The sequence below is a fragment of the Physcomitrium patens genome, chromosome 12 (assembly GCF_059467195.1).
Source record: "Physcomitrium patens ecotype Gransden chromosome 12, ASM5946719v1, whole genome shotgun sequence".
NCBI lineage: Eukaryota > Viridiplantae > Streptophyta > Bryopsida > Funariales > Funariaceae > Physcomitrium > Physcomitrium patens.
Window position 1 is genome coordinate 7,820,785 of NC_143421.1, and position 18,871 is coordinate 7,839,655.

General features: G+C 35.1%; 2 protein-coding genes across 7 annotated transcripts; one reads left to right on the plus strand and one right to left on the minus strand.

The window, feature by feature from the left end:
- Window positions 1–1,942: 1,942 nt before the first annotated feature.
- Window positions 1,943–4,985, minus strand: LOC112289632 (peroxisomal membrane protein PMP22). Its single transcript, XM_024534998.3, has 7 exons — window positions 4,809–4,985; window positions 4,056–4,154; window positions 3,704–3,805; window positions 3,317–3,392; window positions 2,999–3,069; window positions 2,660–2,745; window positions 1,943–2,407 (listed from the first exon to the last, which is right to left on the minus strand). Exons 1-7 carry the CDS (start codon window positions 4,878–4,880, stop codon window positions 2,350–2,352), a joined length of 564 nt encoding a protein of 187 aa, XP_024390766.1. The 5' UTR covers window positions 4,881–4,985; the 3' UTR covers window positions 1,943–2,349.
- A 7,291-nt stretch (window positions 4,986–12,276) lies between these two features.
- LOC112289631 (uncharacterized) lies at window positions 12,277–17,972 on the plus strand. Of its 6 annotated transcripts, none has more exons than XM_024534996.3 (15): window positions 12,277–12,372; window positions 12,609–12,960; window positions 13,096–13,250; window positions 13,773–13,876; window positions 14,131–14,197; window positions 14,417–14,509; window positions 14,763–14,927; window positions 15,190–15,330; window positions 15,618–15,695; window positions 15,930–16,042; window positions 16,123–16,183; window positions 16,508–16,675; window positions 16,908–17,009; window positions 17,140–17,229; window positions 17,489–17,972. In XM_024534996.3, exons 2-15 carry the CDS (start codon window positions 12,696–12,698, stop codon window positions 17,549–17,551), a joined length of 1,665 nt encoding a protein of 554 aa, XP_024390764.1. In that variant the 5' UTR covers window positions 12,277–12,372; window positions 12,609–12,695; the 3' UTR covers window positions 17,552–17,972. The 6 variants fall into 6 exon arrangements, 5 of the variants coding, with proteins under 5 accessions (XP_024390764.1, XP_090110902.1, XP_024390765.1 ...); XM_090254776.1 differs by having other exon boundaries at window positions 16,126–16,183; XM_024534997.3 differs by lacking the exon at window positions 12,277–12,372 and adding an exon at window positions 12,373–12,471.
- Window positions 17,973–18,871: the final 899 nt, after the last annotated feature.

The following is an 18,871-nucleotide window of genomic DNA, read 5'->3' on the forward strand; positions in this document are numbered from 1 at the left end:
GAAGTGGTCTAGTGTGATTTTCTTCTTAATTTTTGATAGTTCTTATATTTTTTTAGAATTGTTTTTGGCTTTCTAAGTATAAACAATACAAAATTTAGAGATGAATAGACATTTTCTTCAACTCTCTAGGCATTGAAAACCACTCTTCTATGCCATATAAGCTAAATAAGCATGGCTTCTTTGCTAACCATAGGCTTATAAGGTTATTATTTGTTATTTTGATTAAAGGCAAAATTAGTAAAAAGTATTAATTGTCATTTGGTTTTAGTGATGTTTCATAGAAGATGTTCACTATGGATCATTTTCTTTCTTAGTTTAGTAAAATTTTCATGAGATTACCATATGTGTACTAATGGTATTTCTTAAGATTAAGTAATAAATTATCTAGAGCCTTATAAAATTATATATATATATTTTTGACAAAGAGCCTTTATTATAGTTGCTACTCTAATAAACTTGGTATATCTGTCTACAATGATTCATCTCTTTTGAACATTAAATTTTGTAGATATGAATTAGATTTCGAGTAATTTTGGATCATAATATATCATCTTAATGAAGTTTTCTATATGGTAAAACTTGATGTTTAAATTGATTGCTACAACTTATCATTATCTTTCTATAATATTTTAATAACTTGGATTTGAAATTTAAAAAAATAAAATAAAAAAATAAAAAAAATAGAAAGTCTTTTCATTTCATTATTTGTATAGATTTATGTTCTTTCTATTCTAATCTAATTTTTAGATATTACTTTTTATTTATAAATTTGTTTTAAAATCCATTCAAAGTTATGCCACCATTTGTATAAGATAGTTGATTTGATCATCATAAGTTTATATCTTGTGAATGTTTAAGATTAGAGCTCTTTAGTTGTAGTGCCTTGATCACCAATTTAGCACATAATATTCTCATTGCTTCTTCTTGTCTCCAAAATAAAAATATAATTTGCCAAAATTCTTCCTTAAAGTTATCATATTATTTATTAGTTGTTCTAATGTATTCCATAGGATCAATTGTATTGTTTGGTGCTTCTTTCCAATATATATATATATATATATAGTTTTGTATTTTTTCAATAATTTTAATTCTGCCTTGATAGCCTTGTTGTTTACTTGAACCTATTGAATTGTTGATTTTACAAGATAATCTAATAATTTCTAATATAACTAGAAGAGAGGTCCTCACCTCTTGATTGATGTATTACCACATCTTTGCAATTTCTCTCTTCTTTGTTCCTACCTAAGTTTTCTTATAGTCTTATTGCATACAAATTCATATTATTTTCGTAGCAAATTTGTAAAATATTTTATTCAAATTTTCGTATTTTTGAAATTGCAACTAGCTTCAAATATGGATTGCAATTCTTTCACTATACTAGATTTTCAAAACTACTAGCCAAAGAACTCAAAACTTAAAACCATAATGATATAACTGAGTTGCACCTTGCTATACACTCATGCTATGCCATTTCAAAAAAGACATCTTCTTAAGTCCATTAGTCAAAATATGTTTATTGATTACTATCTTCATTGATGGAATGTCAAAACCTTTTATAAAATAAGTGATTTATTTAAAATAGAAATGATGATGGCAAAGTAATATTGAATTTCTAAAATTAGAATATATTTCGAAGCTATAATTTTCTAATTTGAATTAGATTACTGATTCATACTTGCACTATCCAAGGTCATAAAAAGGATTTGAAGTATTAAATCATTAAGAATATTGTTGATTGCTACATGATCTATTTTTGCACACTACATCTATCACAATAAATATTACAAAATATATATATATATATATATATTCGTTCATACCAAGTCTGTTATTTGCTTTTGAAATCAAGTGAGTGATATCTTAGTTAAAATACTTTCATTGGCAAACAGTACAAAGTGGAATAGGTAGACTTAACTAAAGATTGGATGATATTTCGAGTGTCTTCAATGAAACGTGCATATTTGAATTTATTTCAAATCGCCAGAGGTCTTAAAAGCTCTCTGCTTTGCCATGGAATATTGCCATGAACAAAGGGTGTAGAGAAGCAACTATCATATACCAAGTCAAATATTTTACATATAATGTAGGTGTTACCTTCTAACCTCATAGAAAACCTCCACAGCAAATAATCTGGAGCCCAGTTAAATGCAGGAACCTAAACCACTTGTAGAGAACGAGATCGCTGCCAACATCATCAATTTGAAACCCTGCAAGATGCGCCTCTGGTTTGCACTGCACCCGCAATTCGCAGCATCCTAGAGCAATAAATTGAGACCAAGAATCCTCCAAATCCCAAATGTCAGCAAGGGTTTGTTGTAAAACCGGATTTTCCCTAGCCTTTGCAGTTCCCTATGCGGTGGCAAGTTTAGGTACCGATGCCTTCGAACGAAGTATCAAGAAGATGCCCCTGCAGTAATTCAAAACAGATATTAAAGCTAACGTCGATTGAAGATGGATATCAAAAAGCTTGATCAGATAGAAGTTTTCACTGCTTCCAAGTTTTCAGAAAGCTGAGTTTCATTAAAGAATCATCTTTGAAATTATACCCCACGAGAGCATTTTATCAGTGACTTGATCAAGCTCGCTGCCACGTGGTTGCGTTAGAATAATCGTATACTGTTAAGTCCATTTCATATCGACTGGAATCAGAGGCTCTTACCAGCACACAGCTGCCAAGTTTTGAAAAAGAACACGTAGCTGAATGGGGAGGTACTTATAATTGATCAAGCTCACTATGGGCCAGAACTGCATCATCCCCGCAACCCCACCAATGTTGGTAAGTAAATTTAACATTCGGTCCCTGTTGGACCTTGAGCATAATGTTTTCAACAGCATCTTCATTCTGATTGATGAAACAGAAACATAGTCTCGGATCTAGTCCAAAGAGGCTAAACATCATTCAATTTCCTCTACTATCATGCACTGATACATTTGAGCATTGAATTGAAAAAAGCTATGAGCATGTTACGAAAAGAAGTTATCAGGAAGAAAATGATACCCTCCAGGCATTTAGCTGCACTGATGGGAAATTCGATTTAAGTTGAATCTTCACTGACTTCCATGGTCGCCCTGAGAAAACAAGCAACAGGATGAGTTGTTATCAAACAACACTTTAATTCAACAGCTTACAGAAATACAGGAAATCACCTCAATGGTCCATACTGCGCTAGCAATGATTAAAATGTCGCTATTAAGGATTAATATAATTTTGTCCCATCTACTGCTACGTATAGGCAAAAAGTAGCCTCCAGTTCATGCGAAACGCAGTAAATGAAAAGTAAATTTAACCAAAGATGAGGAGAGCAGTGGAATGTGCCTTCAACAACTAATCCAAGGTATGTAATAAAAATAAAATTATTCCACGGGCCAGATGTCAACTGCTCCACAATCACCTGACCTCGCAAATCCACAAAAGAAAGGAAAAATTCCAACCAAAATAAATACCAAGAATTCAACCAACGATGCCAGGGTAAAAGTGCTTAAAACCAAAAGTACCGTCACTGTTGACGGTCAGATCATTATGCACAAACAGAAATATACTGGACTCGGCACAAGACTTCAATTGACCTAGCGATAGTAGCTCCTTTTCTGAAGTATCAAGTATCAGGAGGCTTCTTAGCACAGAATATTGAGAACTTTAGTCTTTTAGAAAAAAAAATGTTGTACAACATTATGATATTTTCAAGCTGTGCAAACTACTCACCTTGCTGACTATCGTCTTGCTGTCGCGAGCTGAAGGAATGAGTTTCTCCATAAACTTGTGGAAATAATGTCCAAACGGACCCGAATAACAGAAACCGTAGAGCTGCAAACCCCGAAACTCCGATGAGCAGGAAACACCTGAGAGCAGAGACAGCAAGCTCCAAGCCCTCACTTCCAACATTGATTGCTCAACTGTGAAGGTCAATTATAGCACTTCAAGTATGAAAACCCTGATTATTATTTACTTCTCTACATGATCAGAGATCGTAAAAACCAAAGTTGTATCTAAAGTGAGCATTTCAATGAATTGTATCACTTAGCAATTCACACAGAAAAGGCCTTCCAAAAATAACCATGAGAAGAAAAGCACGCTTGAACTGTAAGTTTCTCGCTCCGGCCAGCTTCTGAGCAACCATGTCAGCACTTCCTGCCAACACTCCAGCTGTAATGGCCTGCACCAACACCTTTACATGTCAAGACATCCTCTTTGATAAAGCCCCGATTTGAAACCGAAATGTAAAGCATCCAGACGAATATAAGAAATTGGTTGATTCAATAACTTATATTAACAAATAAATTATTAACTCTTCTCATTCTTCTCTCAAAACCATGTACATGCAGGTCCAAGCATCAACGGAAGAAGTAGGAGGAGAATAAAATCAAAATAAAATAAAATAAAATAAAACCATCGAAATTTCTGACACCGAGTCACAAGCTCGGATCGATATCCCCAACAAGAAAGCCAAAAGCAAGAGAGCTGCTCACTCCTATCTGCTTTAAAAAAACACTAGGAATAAACATGAAAACTACGCAGATACTAGAAATCTCATCGCGAAGAAAACACACCATACATAAGCCCTACTGCAACCAATTCACGACGATAGTGTGACCCAGTAATAGATTCGCTTGTTATAACCCCTTAATCTGAAGAACGCCACCATAGCCAGAAACACAAAAGTCACGACAAAACCATAAAATCCATGCAACGATCGTTGTAACAATCCCATCAAGGTACAACCCAATTGCATACACGCACTGGGGGGGCGGGGGGGGGGGGGGACCACCAACCGATCGAGCGATCGAGCGAGCAGCGTGGTGAGGCTTACTTTGGTGCGCAACGGATGACGCTGCAAGTTCCTCAGGTACTGTCCCCACAGCGCCTTCACTTCGTCGGCCATCGCTGCAGGAACGGCAACCGTGACTACTACTAAAGGTGTGATGCTCTCGTGCTCTTCTGATCCTCCTCCTCCTCCTCAACAATCCCGCTCTTCTTCGCCCTCCTCCTCACCCAACTCGTCCTCCTCCTCATGCTCTGCGACTCTGTCTGTATTGTTCTCGGAAACGCGGTCATGGGGCGACCCCTCCCTGCCGCAACGGGTGGGGCTATGCACCCACCCGCTCCCCCTCGTGTCCGCCGTCACCACTGCATCGCCGTCGACGCTGCCACCGCCGTTACCACCGTCATTCCCGTCGTTTCCGTCATCGCCGTCTCGCGCTCGCTTGGTCACTAGAATCCCTCACACACGCACGTGCGTAGACTTGTGCTTGTGATGTATTATTATTTTTAAGATGATGGATTCTCTTTTTGGTTTTTTGAATATTCATTCATCTGTGGTAAAGAAGCGGTAGTAAGGGTTGGAGTTATGAAATTTTTTATTAAAAAATAAAATCGTCTAGTTTTCTGGCTTGGGTAAAAAGCTTCAACATTAAAGCATAGAAAAAATTGATTTTAAAATGAATTGACCCAGAAAACTTAGATTAACACAAATAAAATTATTGAAATCAAAGGTTTTATGTATTGTGTAGAAGTAGGAAAAAATAATCGAGTTCTTTAATATGCATGTGGCTTATTTTGAAAACATGTATTTTGAAGTGTGACTGTCTACTTTTATTTTTGATATTTTTAATGTTTTTCTTGGTGTAACAAAATTAAGTTGTATATTGAAACTGAAATTTGAATGGAGCATCAGCCAACAAGATATTAGATTATTGGACTGGCCATCTTATTATCCAAAATTATTGCATGTGTACATATAGTTTTGGATTGTGAGAATTTAATTTTTTTTTCTTCAATAGAAATCTATTTCCATGACAAATAGTTAAAGCAGTGTTTTAACAACATTTAATTTGCACGTTGGTATAAATAAAAAATAAAACAATAAAAAAATAATAATAAGGATATATTTATTTATTTATTTATATAATAGCATAATTTATAATGAATTGAGAATTTTCACATTCAACAGTTTCACTAATAAACATTACAAATGAAACGTGATTTGTGATATGCCACCTTTCTTTTTTTACTCCATGAAAGTAAAATAAGCATATACAAACAATAAAAAAAATTAAAAGTTAAGTATGTCGATACCATCATTTGCTATCTTCATATATTATAATTAAGGTTCTATAATTGTAATGCAATCAACCATTAGGATCAAGAGATTAAGATTTTATTCATTTGTTATGGATGAACTTATCTAATTAACTTCTCAACTTGGATACACCTATATTAAGCATTATATCTTTACTCATTCAATCCATAGTGAAAACAATGCCAAAATTAGCACATTTTTGTATTAACATGGTATTAGAACTAGGTTCTTGAGAATATATTGTAAATTTGTTCTAAATAGACAAAGTCATTCAAGGAGGATAGAAAAGACTTGTTTTTTTCACTTCTTTTCTACATCCTTATATATATCTACAATATATAAATATGAATCTAATTTTAAGGGACATTAGTGAAAGTTAGAGAGAGCATTTAACTATATGCTATGAGGTTATAGAATTCATATAATCTTGATGCAAAAAAACAAATAGAAATTGATTGAATCATTTCCATCCATTTTCATCCATACTAAAGAATTCACAACAATTTCATCTACTAATGCAACTACACATACAATCTGTATTACAAGAAGGCAAAATCCAATCAATACAAATATATGTCAAAGACATGAACCTCAAAGAACTAAAATATCAATATATTCTTGTGTCACTCAAAAAGACTAAAAAAATCATTCAAAGATGATATAGTATTAAACTAGAATTTCTATTGTCAAAGATAAGAAGACTAGAAATGCTTGAAACAAAATTAAGGACTAAAAAGGCATTCCCAAGAGTGAAGTAGGTTTCACTCTTGCCTTTATATATATTCTTAATTAGGAGCTATGTAGTGATATCCTATAAGACCTCCAAAATATGTGACTATGCAAAACATGTATCTTAACTTACAAGTCAATTTTTCTATACGTGTACCACATCATTAGCTTGTTATACAAGCTATCAACACGTAGTTAACTTGTTGACGAAGTTTCTAACTTACTAATTCACTACAAATACATGTAAAGTCAAAGCAGTACCTATGAAGCTTCTAAGAAGCTCTTCTAAAAAATATTATGAAATAAATCTATTTTTATCTAATTCTATATAATCATATAAGTAAATATTAGAGTAAATATGTATGCCTGTGACAATATACCATCAATTAAAAATACAACCACAGTCTCTATTGTTTAAGATTGTATTAGAGCTTATTATATTATCACCTTTATGGTATGAGAATCCATTATTCTTTGTGTTATTGGTATTCTTGAACCTCAACTTATCTAAAACTAACTACAAATATTATGTGACGCCCAAAACTTAAATAAAGAGTTTATTTTGAGAGAAAAATTGTATGCAATTCGTTTATCAAAAATAAAAAGCTTAGGCAAATATTTACAAGACTCAATCTACTACTTAATTAATCAATTAAAATAGGTGTTGATATATGCAACAAAGATGTTGGTGTTTTGACCTTAAATAATTTATTAATGAGTTGGTCTACTTTCAAGCAAATTCAAATTGAAGATTGAAGCTATTTATATTTTTAAATTAGAATTATTATTATTACATGAAGAAGTTTATTGTTAATTTGAGAAAATTAAAGATGATGAAGAGAAAGTATTATACAAAAAAGTTTATTTTTAAGGCTTTGGACTTAAAAAATAAAGTTTACATCAATACTTTAGAAGAAGTTTATTTAGTCGTCATTATCAAAGAAGAGGTTACAATCACCATCAAATTTCAGTAAGTGATAATCAAATAGAATAATTACAACTTCAACTATTAAGAATGAAGAAAAATAATCTTATCAATGTAGTAAAAGATGACAATTAAGAAGAATATAAAATGAATCCTTGAACTAAAGCTATAATAAATGCTTGTTTTAATGCATTTGACTCTAACAACAAGTAGTTTTTAGACTCTAGAGCAAGTTCACATGTGATTGAAAATAAACAATTATTTACAAGATTTAAAGGTTCAAGTATATCTAATATTAAAATGATTGGATTGTATATATTGCTTATATTTAGATAAGGAAATATAACTTTTGAAAATTATTTTAAAAAATTATAAAAAGAAGAATGCTCTTTATGTTCTAGGAGTTAAAACTAATTTATACTTAGTTAAAAAAATTGTGGATTTAGAAAAAATTGTATTATTTAATTCTAAATCTTGTTATGTATTTGATAAAGATAATTTGAGAGTAATTTATTTTCTAGCTATTTCAGCAAAAAATAAATTCAACATGTTGAAAAAAAGTCAAATGATCTTTTCCATGGCTACTCTACTATCAAGAAAAGATGGTATTATTCAAATAGTCAACACAACAATAGAAAAGATAATTGCCCTAAAAATACCACATCTTCTTAAAGAGATTATTTGTCTTTTGCATAAAAGGATTAGTCACCTTAATTATCAATCTTAATATCACTTATCTAACTAGAGATTATTGGTAGAATTCCACAACTACCCTTGTAGAAAGAAATATTTGAGAGTTGCATTCAAGGAAAGATATGTAGAAAGCACTTTTCTAGGAAAAAAAGTAGCTTCACATCAAGCCAATTAGAAATAATTCATTCTAACTTATATAGGTCTTTATTATTTCTATTAAAGAATAATAATAGACATGTTATAATATTTACAGATGAATATATATGAAAGAGATGATTATATTTCATACAAATAAAATCTGAAATTCTTGAAGAATTTAAAGAATTTAAAATGTTAGTAGAAAATCCCAATAAAAGAATAGAATGTCTACAAACTGATTGTAGAGGCAAATATATGTCAAAAGAATTTTGGAACTATTATAAACAACAAGGAATTAGAAAAGAGCTTATCCCAATATACTCTCTTTAATAAAATGACCTAGCAAAGCAAAAAAAAAGATCTATTTTAAAAGGAATGAGAAGTATTAATTCTAGAATAAAGACACCTAAGCATTTATGAGAAAAAGCTATAAGAACAATTAATTATATCTAGAGCACATGTCCTACAAAAGATCTTCAACTTATGACTCCAAAAGAGGTATTTATTCATAACAAACTTAATCTTGTTCATTTAAAAATCTTTGGTTGAATGATATATTATCATATACCATTAGTAAATAAAGATAAGTTTGATATTAAGGATTTTTTTTACATAATTTATAGATTAAGATAAAAACAGCCAAATATATTTTTGCAATAATTCCATATTAAGAAATAATATAATTTCTAAAGCAATGATATTTGATAAAGAGAAGTTTGACTCAAAAATTACTTTGAATGATAATCTATTTTTAGAAGAAAATTTGATTTATTCATATTTTACCAAAAAATATTATGGAACAATAAAATAAGAAAAAATATTAGATGTCATTCAAATGAACAATAAGCAAAAAAATCATCAAAAAAATTACAAAGTAGTGACAATACAATAAATGTTTCAATACTAGGTTTAATAAAGCTAAATTGTATAGAATAATAAAGTTATAATTATTCTTTCAAAATTACTCATGGTGTTTGCAAATCCATAAGACCTAAAAAACATAACATAAGATTAGATAACTATCATCTCAATGTTTCAAAAACAATTATGATTTGTAGTACTTAAGTTTAAAAAATTACAATAGTGATTTTATAGATAGCAAAGAAATAATCACACAAGGTGAAAACATCAACTTTAATTAACCTTACAGAGATTTAAGTTGGAGAATAAAAATAGAAGAAAAAATAGAATCTATTATTAGTAAAAACTTGGATTTAGGAATAATTACTTGAAGGAAAGCAATCTATATCCTCCAAATGGATATATATATATATATATATATATTAGCTTAAGCGTGGAATTAACAACCAATCAAGCAAAAATAATGCAAGATTAATTGCTAGAAGCTTTGAACAAAGAAAAAGCATAGTTTTTTTAAAGACCTTTGTCTTTTTTAAAAAATTGTCTATAATTCAAATAGCTACAATCCTAGCAGCAACAAATAATTAGAATATCCATCATATGGATGTAAAAAATACTTTTTTAAATCGCCTTTTTAAGGAAAAATATACATGATACAATTGAAAGGTTTTATTTAACTAGGAATGAAGGATTTTTTTGCAAAATTAAGAAATCAATCTATATACTTAAACAATCATCAAGAAGATAATATGAAAGGATTGATAATGTGTTAAGAAGCATAAATATAAAAAATAACAACTTTAATGCTAATATGTATTATATGCTCAAAAAAAGTGATACAGTTAATTTCATGTTTTATGTTGACAAATTATTTATTACTAGGAGTAATAGAAGTCTTATTACTTAGTCAAAAAGTTACTTTTAAAGTAACTTTGACATAGTCAATTTCAGAATAATTAAACAATATTTAGGAATTGACTTTAATACAACAGAACAAGGTATCTTCATTTATTAAACTTAGTATGCAGAAAGCATCTTGAAACAATTTGAGAAGTTGAAGTATAAATCTGCAAAATGAAAAATATATTCTATATTATATTAAGTTCACAATGGATACTTTATCAAAAATAAAAGGTTTGTACAATAAAAAAATTTGAAAATATAGATTAGAGATCATATTAAAAAACACAATGTTCAGTGAGTGCGTACATTATTTTAATGTGAAGAGTACCTATTAATTAGAAAAATAAGCATTGATTAACAATTTGAAGGTCTTCAACCAAATCAAACTACTGCGCTCTTATCAACAATGCACATGAAGCAATTTAGCTTTACAAGCTTTTCATTGATTTGGAATGCCAATATATAAGAAGCATTCCAATTTTCCACAACAACAAAGATATCATTTCTAAATTAAAAAAATCTAGTACAAATAATATGAATAGATATTGCAACAATCAAGGTTCTATTATACTTGTGCAAAATCCAATTTTCCATATTCAAACTAAACATATTGAGATTCACCATCACTTTATTTGTGAAAGAGTTTTTAGAATTTAAATTCAGTTATACTATATTAATACCAATCATCAATTGATGGATATTCTTACTAAGTCATTATGTATAATTAAATTCAAATTTTATTGAGAAGCCTTAGATCGTCAAGGCTTATCTTCATCAAATGCAGACAAATAGATCAATTTCCCATCGATTATTATTGGTTTATTATCTTTGGTTATTATTAATAAATTATTTTTTATTACATGTTACTAACAAAAGAACAAAAAGATATTTTTTTATTCCATTATGAGTACATCCAAGATTCAATTATTACAAATATGTTATGGATAATTATTACTCACATCCTTCAATTGCAATACAAGGAATATCAATCAGATCCTCTCTTTGTCAGCCACTCCTTTAATACCTATTAATTGATATCAACCTCAACTTGCATTAGAATTACATCAAAAGAATATCAAAATTCCATTGTACTGCAATAATCCAAGCAAATTTGCAAGCATGCCATGATGTATACTTCAACACCATAATTGTCCACTATTTAGTACAAAATAACAAGAAAAAATAAATGAAACACAACAAGTTTCAAACCATGGCACAACATCCAAATTCTTTTGCAACTCAATAATTCCAAATCCAAATTCCTTCCACAGCTCAACAACCTCATATCCAAACATCCATATTTCAAAAAATCTCCACTCAAAACCTCACTTGATCACCCACTCTTCACACTACCACAAAAGTCCAACACATGCAATTTAGATGCAATCGAGACATTGCAAACAACATTTGAAATGAATTGAAGGAAGAATGCAAGAGAGCTACTTATATATGTACTCAAGACCAAGTCTAAGAGGGGGTGTTGATACATTCATCCATCATCCACTATCTTTTTCATTAGGATTAGGGTTTTGTAATTGCATTGTAATAATCCATTAGAATTAAGAAGTTAAGATTCCATCCATTTGTGATGGATGAAATTATTTAATTAACCTCTCATCCTGGGCACACCTATATTAAGCATTTTATCTTTATACATTCAATACATGGTGGATACTATGCCAGAGTTAGCACATGCTTACGTTAACATCACAATACCGAGAGCTCGCAAAGTATTACGCCAAAATTTGGATGGCGAGAGGCCAATGAACTCCAACATGGAAGACTGGCGCGGCAACGAACGTTGACGAACTTTGACTGTAACGATGGACGTTGACGAGAGTGGACGAATGCAGTCACCGTCTCATCCATCCTTTGGATGAATAAATGGACGGAGAAAGGTCCTGGTTGCGGGGGAGGCGGGGCGGGGACATGAGCAAGGACGAGGGGAGGGCGGGGCTCTGGTAATTCCGCCACTTCTTCTGCTTCGGGTTTGGGTTTCCACTGTGATCATCGTCACTGCCACTTGAAGCAGGAGCAGCGGCACAGGTGAGCTCTTTCCCTCTTCCGATCGGGGAACGGTGCCCTACGTTTCTATTCCCGACCCCTGCATGCCTCACTTCGCATGCCCTGCCGACGCCGTCTCGCGTCAGTGTCCCAACTCACAGCTTGATCCGCTTGCAATCGGCAATGTCTGTCACTCTGTGAGGCGTATGACTGTTGATTCGATTCTTCTGAAGGTTTTGCGGTGTGGGTGTCGGGGTTTTTGTGGAGTTGGGTTGCAGAGGCTTAGAGGACGACTTAGTGGAGGTGTGTGCCACCCTGTTTGTACCTCATCGGTTGTTGTTTTGGTAAGAGGAGAGGGAGCAGTCATGAAGGGTGGGCGGAGGCAACGAGCGATAGGGCAAGCAGTGGTGGCACTCATGACGGTCCTCATGAGCATGGTGGTGGCGGATGCGGCTGCTGTGGTGGATGTTTATAGAATGATTCAGTATGATCTGAAGGGGAATCCGATGGGTTCTCGCCGTGCCGCGCTCAACCATCACACCGTCTCTGGATTCGACGTGCAAGGTGCTGACCTCTCGCGGGCTGTTGTTATCCTGCCCGCGCTTAAAGTCAACATCAGTTCCCTCGATGGTATGTCGTCCTGGGATCCCGTGGTGGGTTTTATATTTCGAGATGTGAGTTTGGGGAATAGCATTGTGTGGTATCCCAACTGTCACGAACTGCAGGGTTTGGTTAATAAACCCTGGACTGGTTTTGCTGGTTCAGAGTTTGTGCAGAACAAAGGCCTGCTCGGGGGACTTCTCCTGCTACTTCCGCAACGATCCGATGAGACTGGTGGAGCAGAAGGCGATGATTCAGATGAGAAGGTTGCGAAAGCCCTCGCGGAGCTGGAGCAGTGGCTTGTTCACAACACTTTTCAGGTATGCTGATGAATCTGCTGTCCGAGGTGACATTGTTAATTTTGAAATGCGATCTCTGTGACCTGAGCTGAATCTAGTACTTGATCTGCCCTGCCTTTTAGTTTGTGGGAAGATCAAAGAGTTCCGATTTGTGTTAATTTTATCGTAATCTATGGGACTTTATGGTAACTCGAGTAGTGCTTTTCTAGGTTCTGAGTTGTCTTGGTGTTACAATCGAAATATTGAAGCTTTTTAATGAGCGAAATTATTCTAGTCTCTTCTGTTGGCTGAGAGATTCCGCTGTCCAGCCTCGTGCCTTGTTTCGTTGCATTTCATTTAAAAAGCCATTTAAGAATATATATCTATTCCTTCTTTTAGTTTCTCAGCAGAGTGAGCATAAAATAGCAGCTTTTGAGTCCAGATATGTTAAAGATTCTATTTCTATTTAGCTGATCTGTTCTATGTTATGGTATGATTCGCAGCTCCTTTTTTAGTGGCTGTTTTAATGGTGGATGGAGTGTTAACCTGACCTTTTGCATGCAGTACCCAGTTTATTTTGCGTATGAGGACGAGAACCTGCTGAAACTCCTCCACGAAGTTGCCGCCAGTGATGCAGCCGGCAGGCCTGCCTCAGCTACCAATGGAGGGTATGCTTATATTAGCTTAAATCTTGGCGCCCCGTAGAAACTCAGGAACACTTTTCTGTCCATACTCAGACGCAAGTGATGTATGGCGACTTAATATTCTTGTCTAGGACATTAATAATGGTTGTCTGGTTGAATAATGTTGATACTGCGTTCCAATTTTGAGGTGACTTTACCCAAAGTCGTGGCTGGGAAGATGATGTGTGTATATTATTATTTTCAAACGAGTTCTTCATGTTAGTCGGAATGTCATGCAGTTACAAGCTGGTTGTTTCAGCGCCGGAGGCGAAGAAGTTAACGACGCCAACGATTACTAACATCCAAGTATGGATTTGCGGTGAATTGCATATGCAAGATTAGAAATGTAGCAGTATTCCAAGACTCTGTATAAAACCTTATTTTTTCTTACTACAAGGTTAATTGCACTGATTGCTAGTGAATGTTACCTGGATGTTCTTATTCATGCGGTGGCAATAAATCGGAATCATACCTTTCGTGACATCTTTAGTCGCACTCGAGTGATGGATTAGTCTGGATGTGCAGGGATGGTTACCAGGACTGCGGGCCGAGGGTGATAGTTTGATGCTGCCAACCATAGCTATTGTGGCTTCGTATGATACCTTTGGAGCAGCTCCTGTAAGCTCTATTCTAATTCCTCACTTTCTACATAGACGATCCACTTGCTTAAGATTGTGATTAGGCGTGGTATTTCTACGAATGTGGTCGTTTTTTTTGCTTGGCTAGATGTCAATGTTCAAGTACTTCCGAGGTCATTTGATTTCTGAACTGGATGAAATAGTGTGCAACTTTATATGTACGTATTAAGACTTCTCATTAAGAATTTCTTAAAAAAAATGGTGTAAAACATTATTTTTATTGGTGGTTGCAGGCACTTGCGTCAGGGAGTGACAGTAATGGAAGTGGGGTTGCTATGTTGCTGGAATTGGCTCGGTTATTTTCACGGTTATATGCCAACCCCAATACGCGAGGTCGTTATAATCTGCTTTTCGGCTTGACATCTGGAAGCCCATACAACTACAACGGCACAAGCAATGTGAGTTTTTTTGTCGTAATTTTAGTGGACATGGAATTATGTCTTTTATGACTGCAATACTTGGTGAATATTGATCTTTCTTTCTCAATGAATTTTATCTTTGTTGGACGACACTACATGACGCTCTCTATTTGTGCGTGTCTTATCGAGTGATAATATTGTTGTGATTGAGCTGGCTGAGACTTTGTGGGTTGTACTCACTTGTTTAACTTTGCCGTAATCATCTAACGTTCAGTTATGGGTGTTCGTTTATGATATGCAGTGGCTTCGAAATTTCGATCAGCGATTGAGGGAAAGTATGGAGTATGCGCTGTGTTTGAACTCCCTTGGTTCTTCAAGTGACCGCATGTTGTTGCACGTGTCTAAGCCTCCTGAAAACGCATTTATTCAACAGATATTCTCTGTACGCACTTTCCAATTCATAATCATTTTATCGATGTAATATTGTTCCTAGATTTGGGGTCTAGACGCTGAGTACATCAAAGACTAATATCTGTAGTAGAGGAAGATTTAAGTCCTAGGCTTTCATATTAATTGAAATATATTGCAGTTTTGGAAAATGAATCTCAAATACTTAAAGTAGCCTCTAGCTGTATCCTTGTTGTATCCTTGTTGCATTCTTGACTGTGAAGTATTTAGTATTCAAGCATTCTGGACTGCGGGTCGAAGCTGACTTGAGTTATTTCGCAGGAGATTGAAAGTGTAGCCAAAGACTCTGATCTGACTGTGGAACTCAAACACAAGAAGATAAACATTTCCAACTCGCGAGTAAGCTTCTTCTTGTTTCGTTTAGTTAGATATTATTGCTTCGCAGAATTCTGGAAGTCACTGATGTGCATTGTGTGGTTTCTGCGCATGTTTGAAATTAGGAATTGCGCCTTGTAATTTGTTGGCTGGTGTTGCCTTATATTAAATAAGCCTAACCATTGGAGGGTGTGCACCCTGCTTCATTGAGACTTTGAGGCGTGTGCGTCCCATAACATGCTCTGTGAATCAATGCAGGTAGCATGGGAACATGAACAATTTTCTCGACAACGGATAACTGCTGTAACCTTGTCCCACTTGGAAGAACCCCCGGAGTTGCTCCAGCGAACAGGAGGAATTGCGGACATTCGGTATGCTTTTCGTTTTCCTAATTTGACTAAAGTTTATCACAGGTTGAATTCGCCATTCTCATATCTATTTTATTGTGCAGAAGGTCTGTGAACGAGACAGTCGTGTTAAGAAATATCAAGGTTGTCGCAGAAAGTTTAGCGGTAATGTTTTCATTAACATTCTTGACAAACCTTCTGCATTCTCAAGTAGTATTTTCCTCTGAAGTGTTATTGGTATTGATGAACCGAAATGCTAGGGTTCGTTCGATTTCGGGCCAGACTGAATTTTTTCTTTCATCCTTGAATATATAAATGGATGATCTCCTTGAGCACGTTATCCTCTTCTATAATAGAAATGTAGCTCATAGTCGTTTGGTCTCAATCCCGTGTAATCCCGGTTGTCTTGTTTATCAAGAAAGTGCTTGTTTCCTCGGAGATTTCCAGTAGTGCTGATATTTGAGTGATTTGATGTTGCTTGCAACGCAGAGGCACATTTATGGTCAACAAGGGAAGCAGGTGGAACTGTTTGCAGCTGGAAGTAACCTGGCGCTCAATCCCTCTTATGTGCGCTCGTGGCTTAATTTGTTGGGACGCACATCCAGAGTGGCTCCTTTTCTCGGAAAGAACGCTCCTATTATCAATGCCTTGCACAAGGTACGCTATTGTAGCTGATTGTAGAGATCTTGGAAGCATGTCTGTTGGTAAACACTCTGTTACGCTTCCTTCAGTACATTCTCCCTTGCAATCGTAGTTCGTGTGCTTTCGCTTCCCGAAATTGAGTTGTCAATAGGTCAAAATTTTTGTTAGGAATGATGTAAACTATTCGATTTCAAGTGCTATAATTTGCGACTGAATCACTGAAACGTTGCGAATTCCGTTCTTGCAGGAATTATCGCAACATACAAAAGATGCCAGTTTACAGCATGAGACTTTAGACTCAACATTTTTGTTTTATGATTCGACTAAGGCCCAACTTAATGTGTATCAGGTACGTACGTTATCCATGCTTTTTATGTCCTGAACCTCGTTTGATGATCTTGTTTGCAGTTTCTGAATTTGCAATTGCAGCTTTTGTTTCTGAAGTACCTGTTTCTAAACATACATTGTGTGGATGACAGGTGGCCAGTGTAACATTCGATTTCATTGTGGCTCTTGCGGTGGGGTCATATTTGATGCTCCTCTTCATTGTCCTTTTTATCTCCACCAAGGTATGTTCTCTAGCTTCGTGTAAGTTGCGGAAAAGAGATCCTTGTAGCACTTTCGGGACAGTAACCAGCTGGTAATCTTGCTAAACGTAAGTAATGGAACACGGAACTTACATGGTTGCGCGCTACGGCCAAAGTTTGGAAAATAGTATGATAATAATAATAATAAAAATCTCCAGATTGTTCGAAGTGCTGATTGCTTCAACTTGTGTTATTTTTCGCTATGACGTAACTTCACTGAATTCGCCTTATTTTTGTGCAGGGTGTGAAAGATTTCGTCGGGATATTTCGCAAGGCACCGTCAAGAAAGTACAAATCAACTTAATAGGCCGCAGTTATCCATTTCACTTTTTCACCTGTTTAAGTTCCTTCACTGGCATGAGAGACTTAACGCACGTGGACGATTTTGTAGTGGTAGTCGGGTCGACTGCTGAAATGCAAACGGGGCCCAGCTTTTATGGATGGTTGTCAAGAGCTCACTCTTTAAAAAGTGCAGGTTCTTGGCACTGATTTCCTCACCAGGCCGACATGGAGTTGCTCATGCCAGATGTATTTGACGCTGATCTGGGTCATTCTTAGTGCGCTCAGAATCTTTTGTGTATACTATTGGTTGCCTGCCTGGTGGGGAACACATGGCATATGCAATTTGAAAGTAGCCATACTTAGGAACTCTGAAGAAAATGTGTTTGTTTTGAAATAGCTGTTACTGCGTGCTGTGTGCAATTGAGTTGCTCTCATTCGCCGAACTCGTCTTCCTCAGTTTTTTTCAGCAGATAAAAGAGTCATTTCCTTGAAGTATGCATTACAGGTAGAGACTCTTCTTCGGTAATGCACAATTCGTAGGAATTTCAGTCATCTCGTGTTCTGACAGTCCCTTCGATTCTTCAGGAGCTTTTGATTTGATAGCCACTTGGTGCAGTGCAGTGCTGATATATTCTACACAAAATATACTGTGAATCATAAAACCTGACCACTCAACGTAGATAATTTACTGTGGGGGCCAGATACTAGGGACGGAATCCTTTCTCTTCTCCTGAATTGATCATGAAAATTTCAAAACTATTACGGTAAAAGCAGTTGAACAGTGAAATTCATATGCCTTATTTGGAATCCCTGATAGTTACAGTATATATTATCTGTGATCAGATAGTATTTTTAGAGCTACATTTTATTGTATTTATTTCTTGGCATACCAAGTGTGAACCACTCGGGCGAGAGTTTCCATCAAGCACGGAGAGATTTCACGGCTGGTAGTCGCACCTCGAACCACGGCACTCGCTTTGGGTACCTCATTGCCATCACCTGGTCGTTTAGCGTTATCTCGGACCCTAGAGCTACATTTTATGAACCGTGGTTGTATGCCAAGAAACTAGGGTAAAATTCCAGGTGGAGTAACCTGCATCCAGCATTGCCAGGTAGCAACGACTGCGCATTTAAAACAAAAGAGTGATTCTTGAAAAGTAGTACCCACTTGCACCTGTCAACCCATGTATGTAAACGAGTACCCACTCGTCTGAACCGAATGGTTACCAGACATCAACAACCAGCCAAAATGAACTTTTTTAGAATCCGCACCTTGAAGTATGGAGGTCGCCGACGTCGCTAGTTGATTTAACCGGAAAACGGAGGTGCAGCTTTCTATCCA

What these genes read in the sequence shown, in the direction of transcription:
- LOC112289632 (XM_024534998.3), bottom strand. Translation starts at nt 4,880, where the DNA reads ATGGCCGACGAAGTGAAGGCGCTGTGGGGACAGTACCTGAGGAACTTG. An exon ending in AGCGTGCTTTTCTTCTCATG is followed by an intron (nt 3,806 to 4,055) that starts GTTATTTTTGGA and finishes CGGGGTTTGCAG; the next exon opens with CTCTACGGTTTCTGTTATTC. An exon ending in AACTTGGCAGCTGTGTGCTG is followed by an intron (nt 2,408 to 2,659) that starts GTAAGAGCCTCT and finishes GAATTACTGCAG; the next exon opens with GGGCATCTTCTTGATACTTC.
- LOC112289631 (XM_024534994.3), top strand. Translation starts at nt 12,435, where the DNA reads ATGCCTCACTTCGCATGCCCTGCCGACGCCGTCTCGCGTCAGTGTCCC. An exon ending in GGAGGAATTGCGGACATTCG is followed by an intron (nt 16,043 to 16,122) that starts GTATGCTTTTCG and finishes TTTATTGTGCAG; the next exon opens with AAGGTCTGTGAACGAGACAG. An exon ending in CCCAACTTAATGTGTATCAG is followed by an intron (nt 17,010 to 17,139) that starts GTACGTACGTTA and finishes TGTGGATGACAG; the next exon opens with GTGGCCAGTGTAACATTCGA.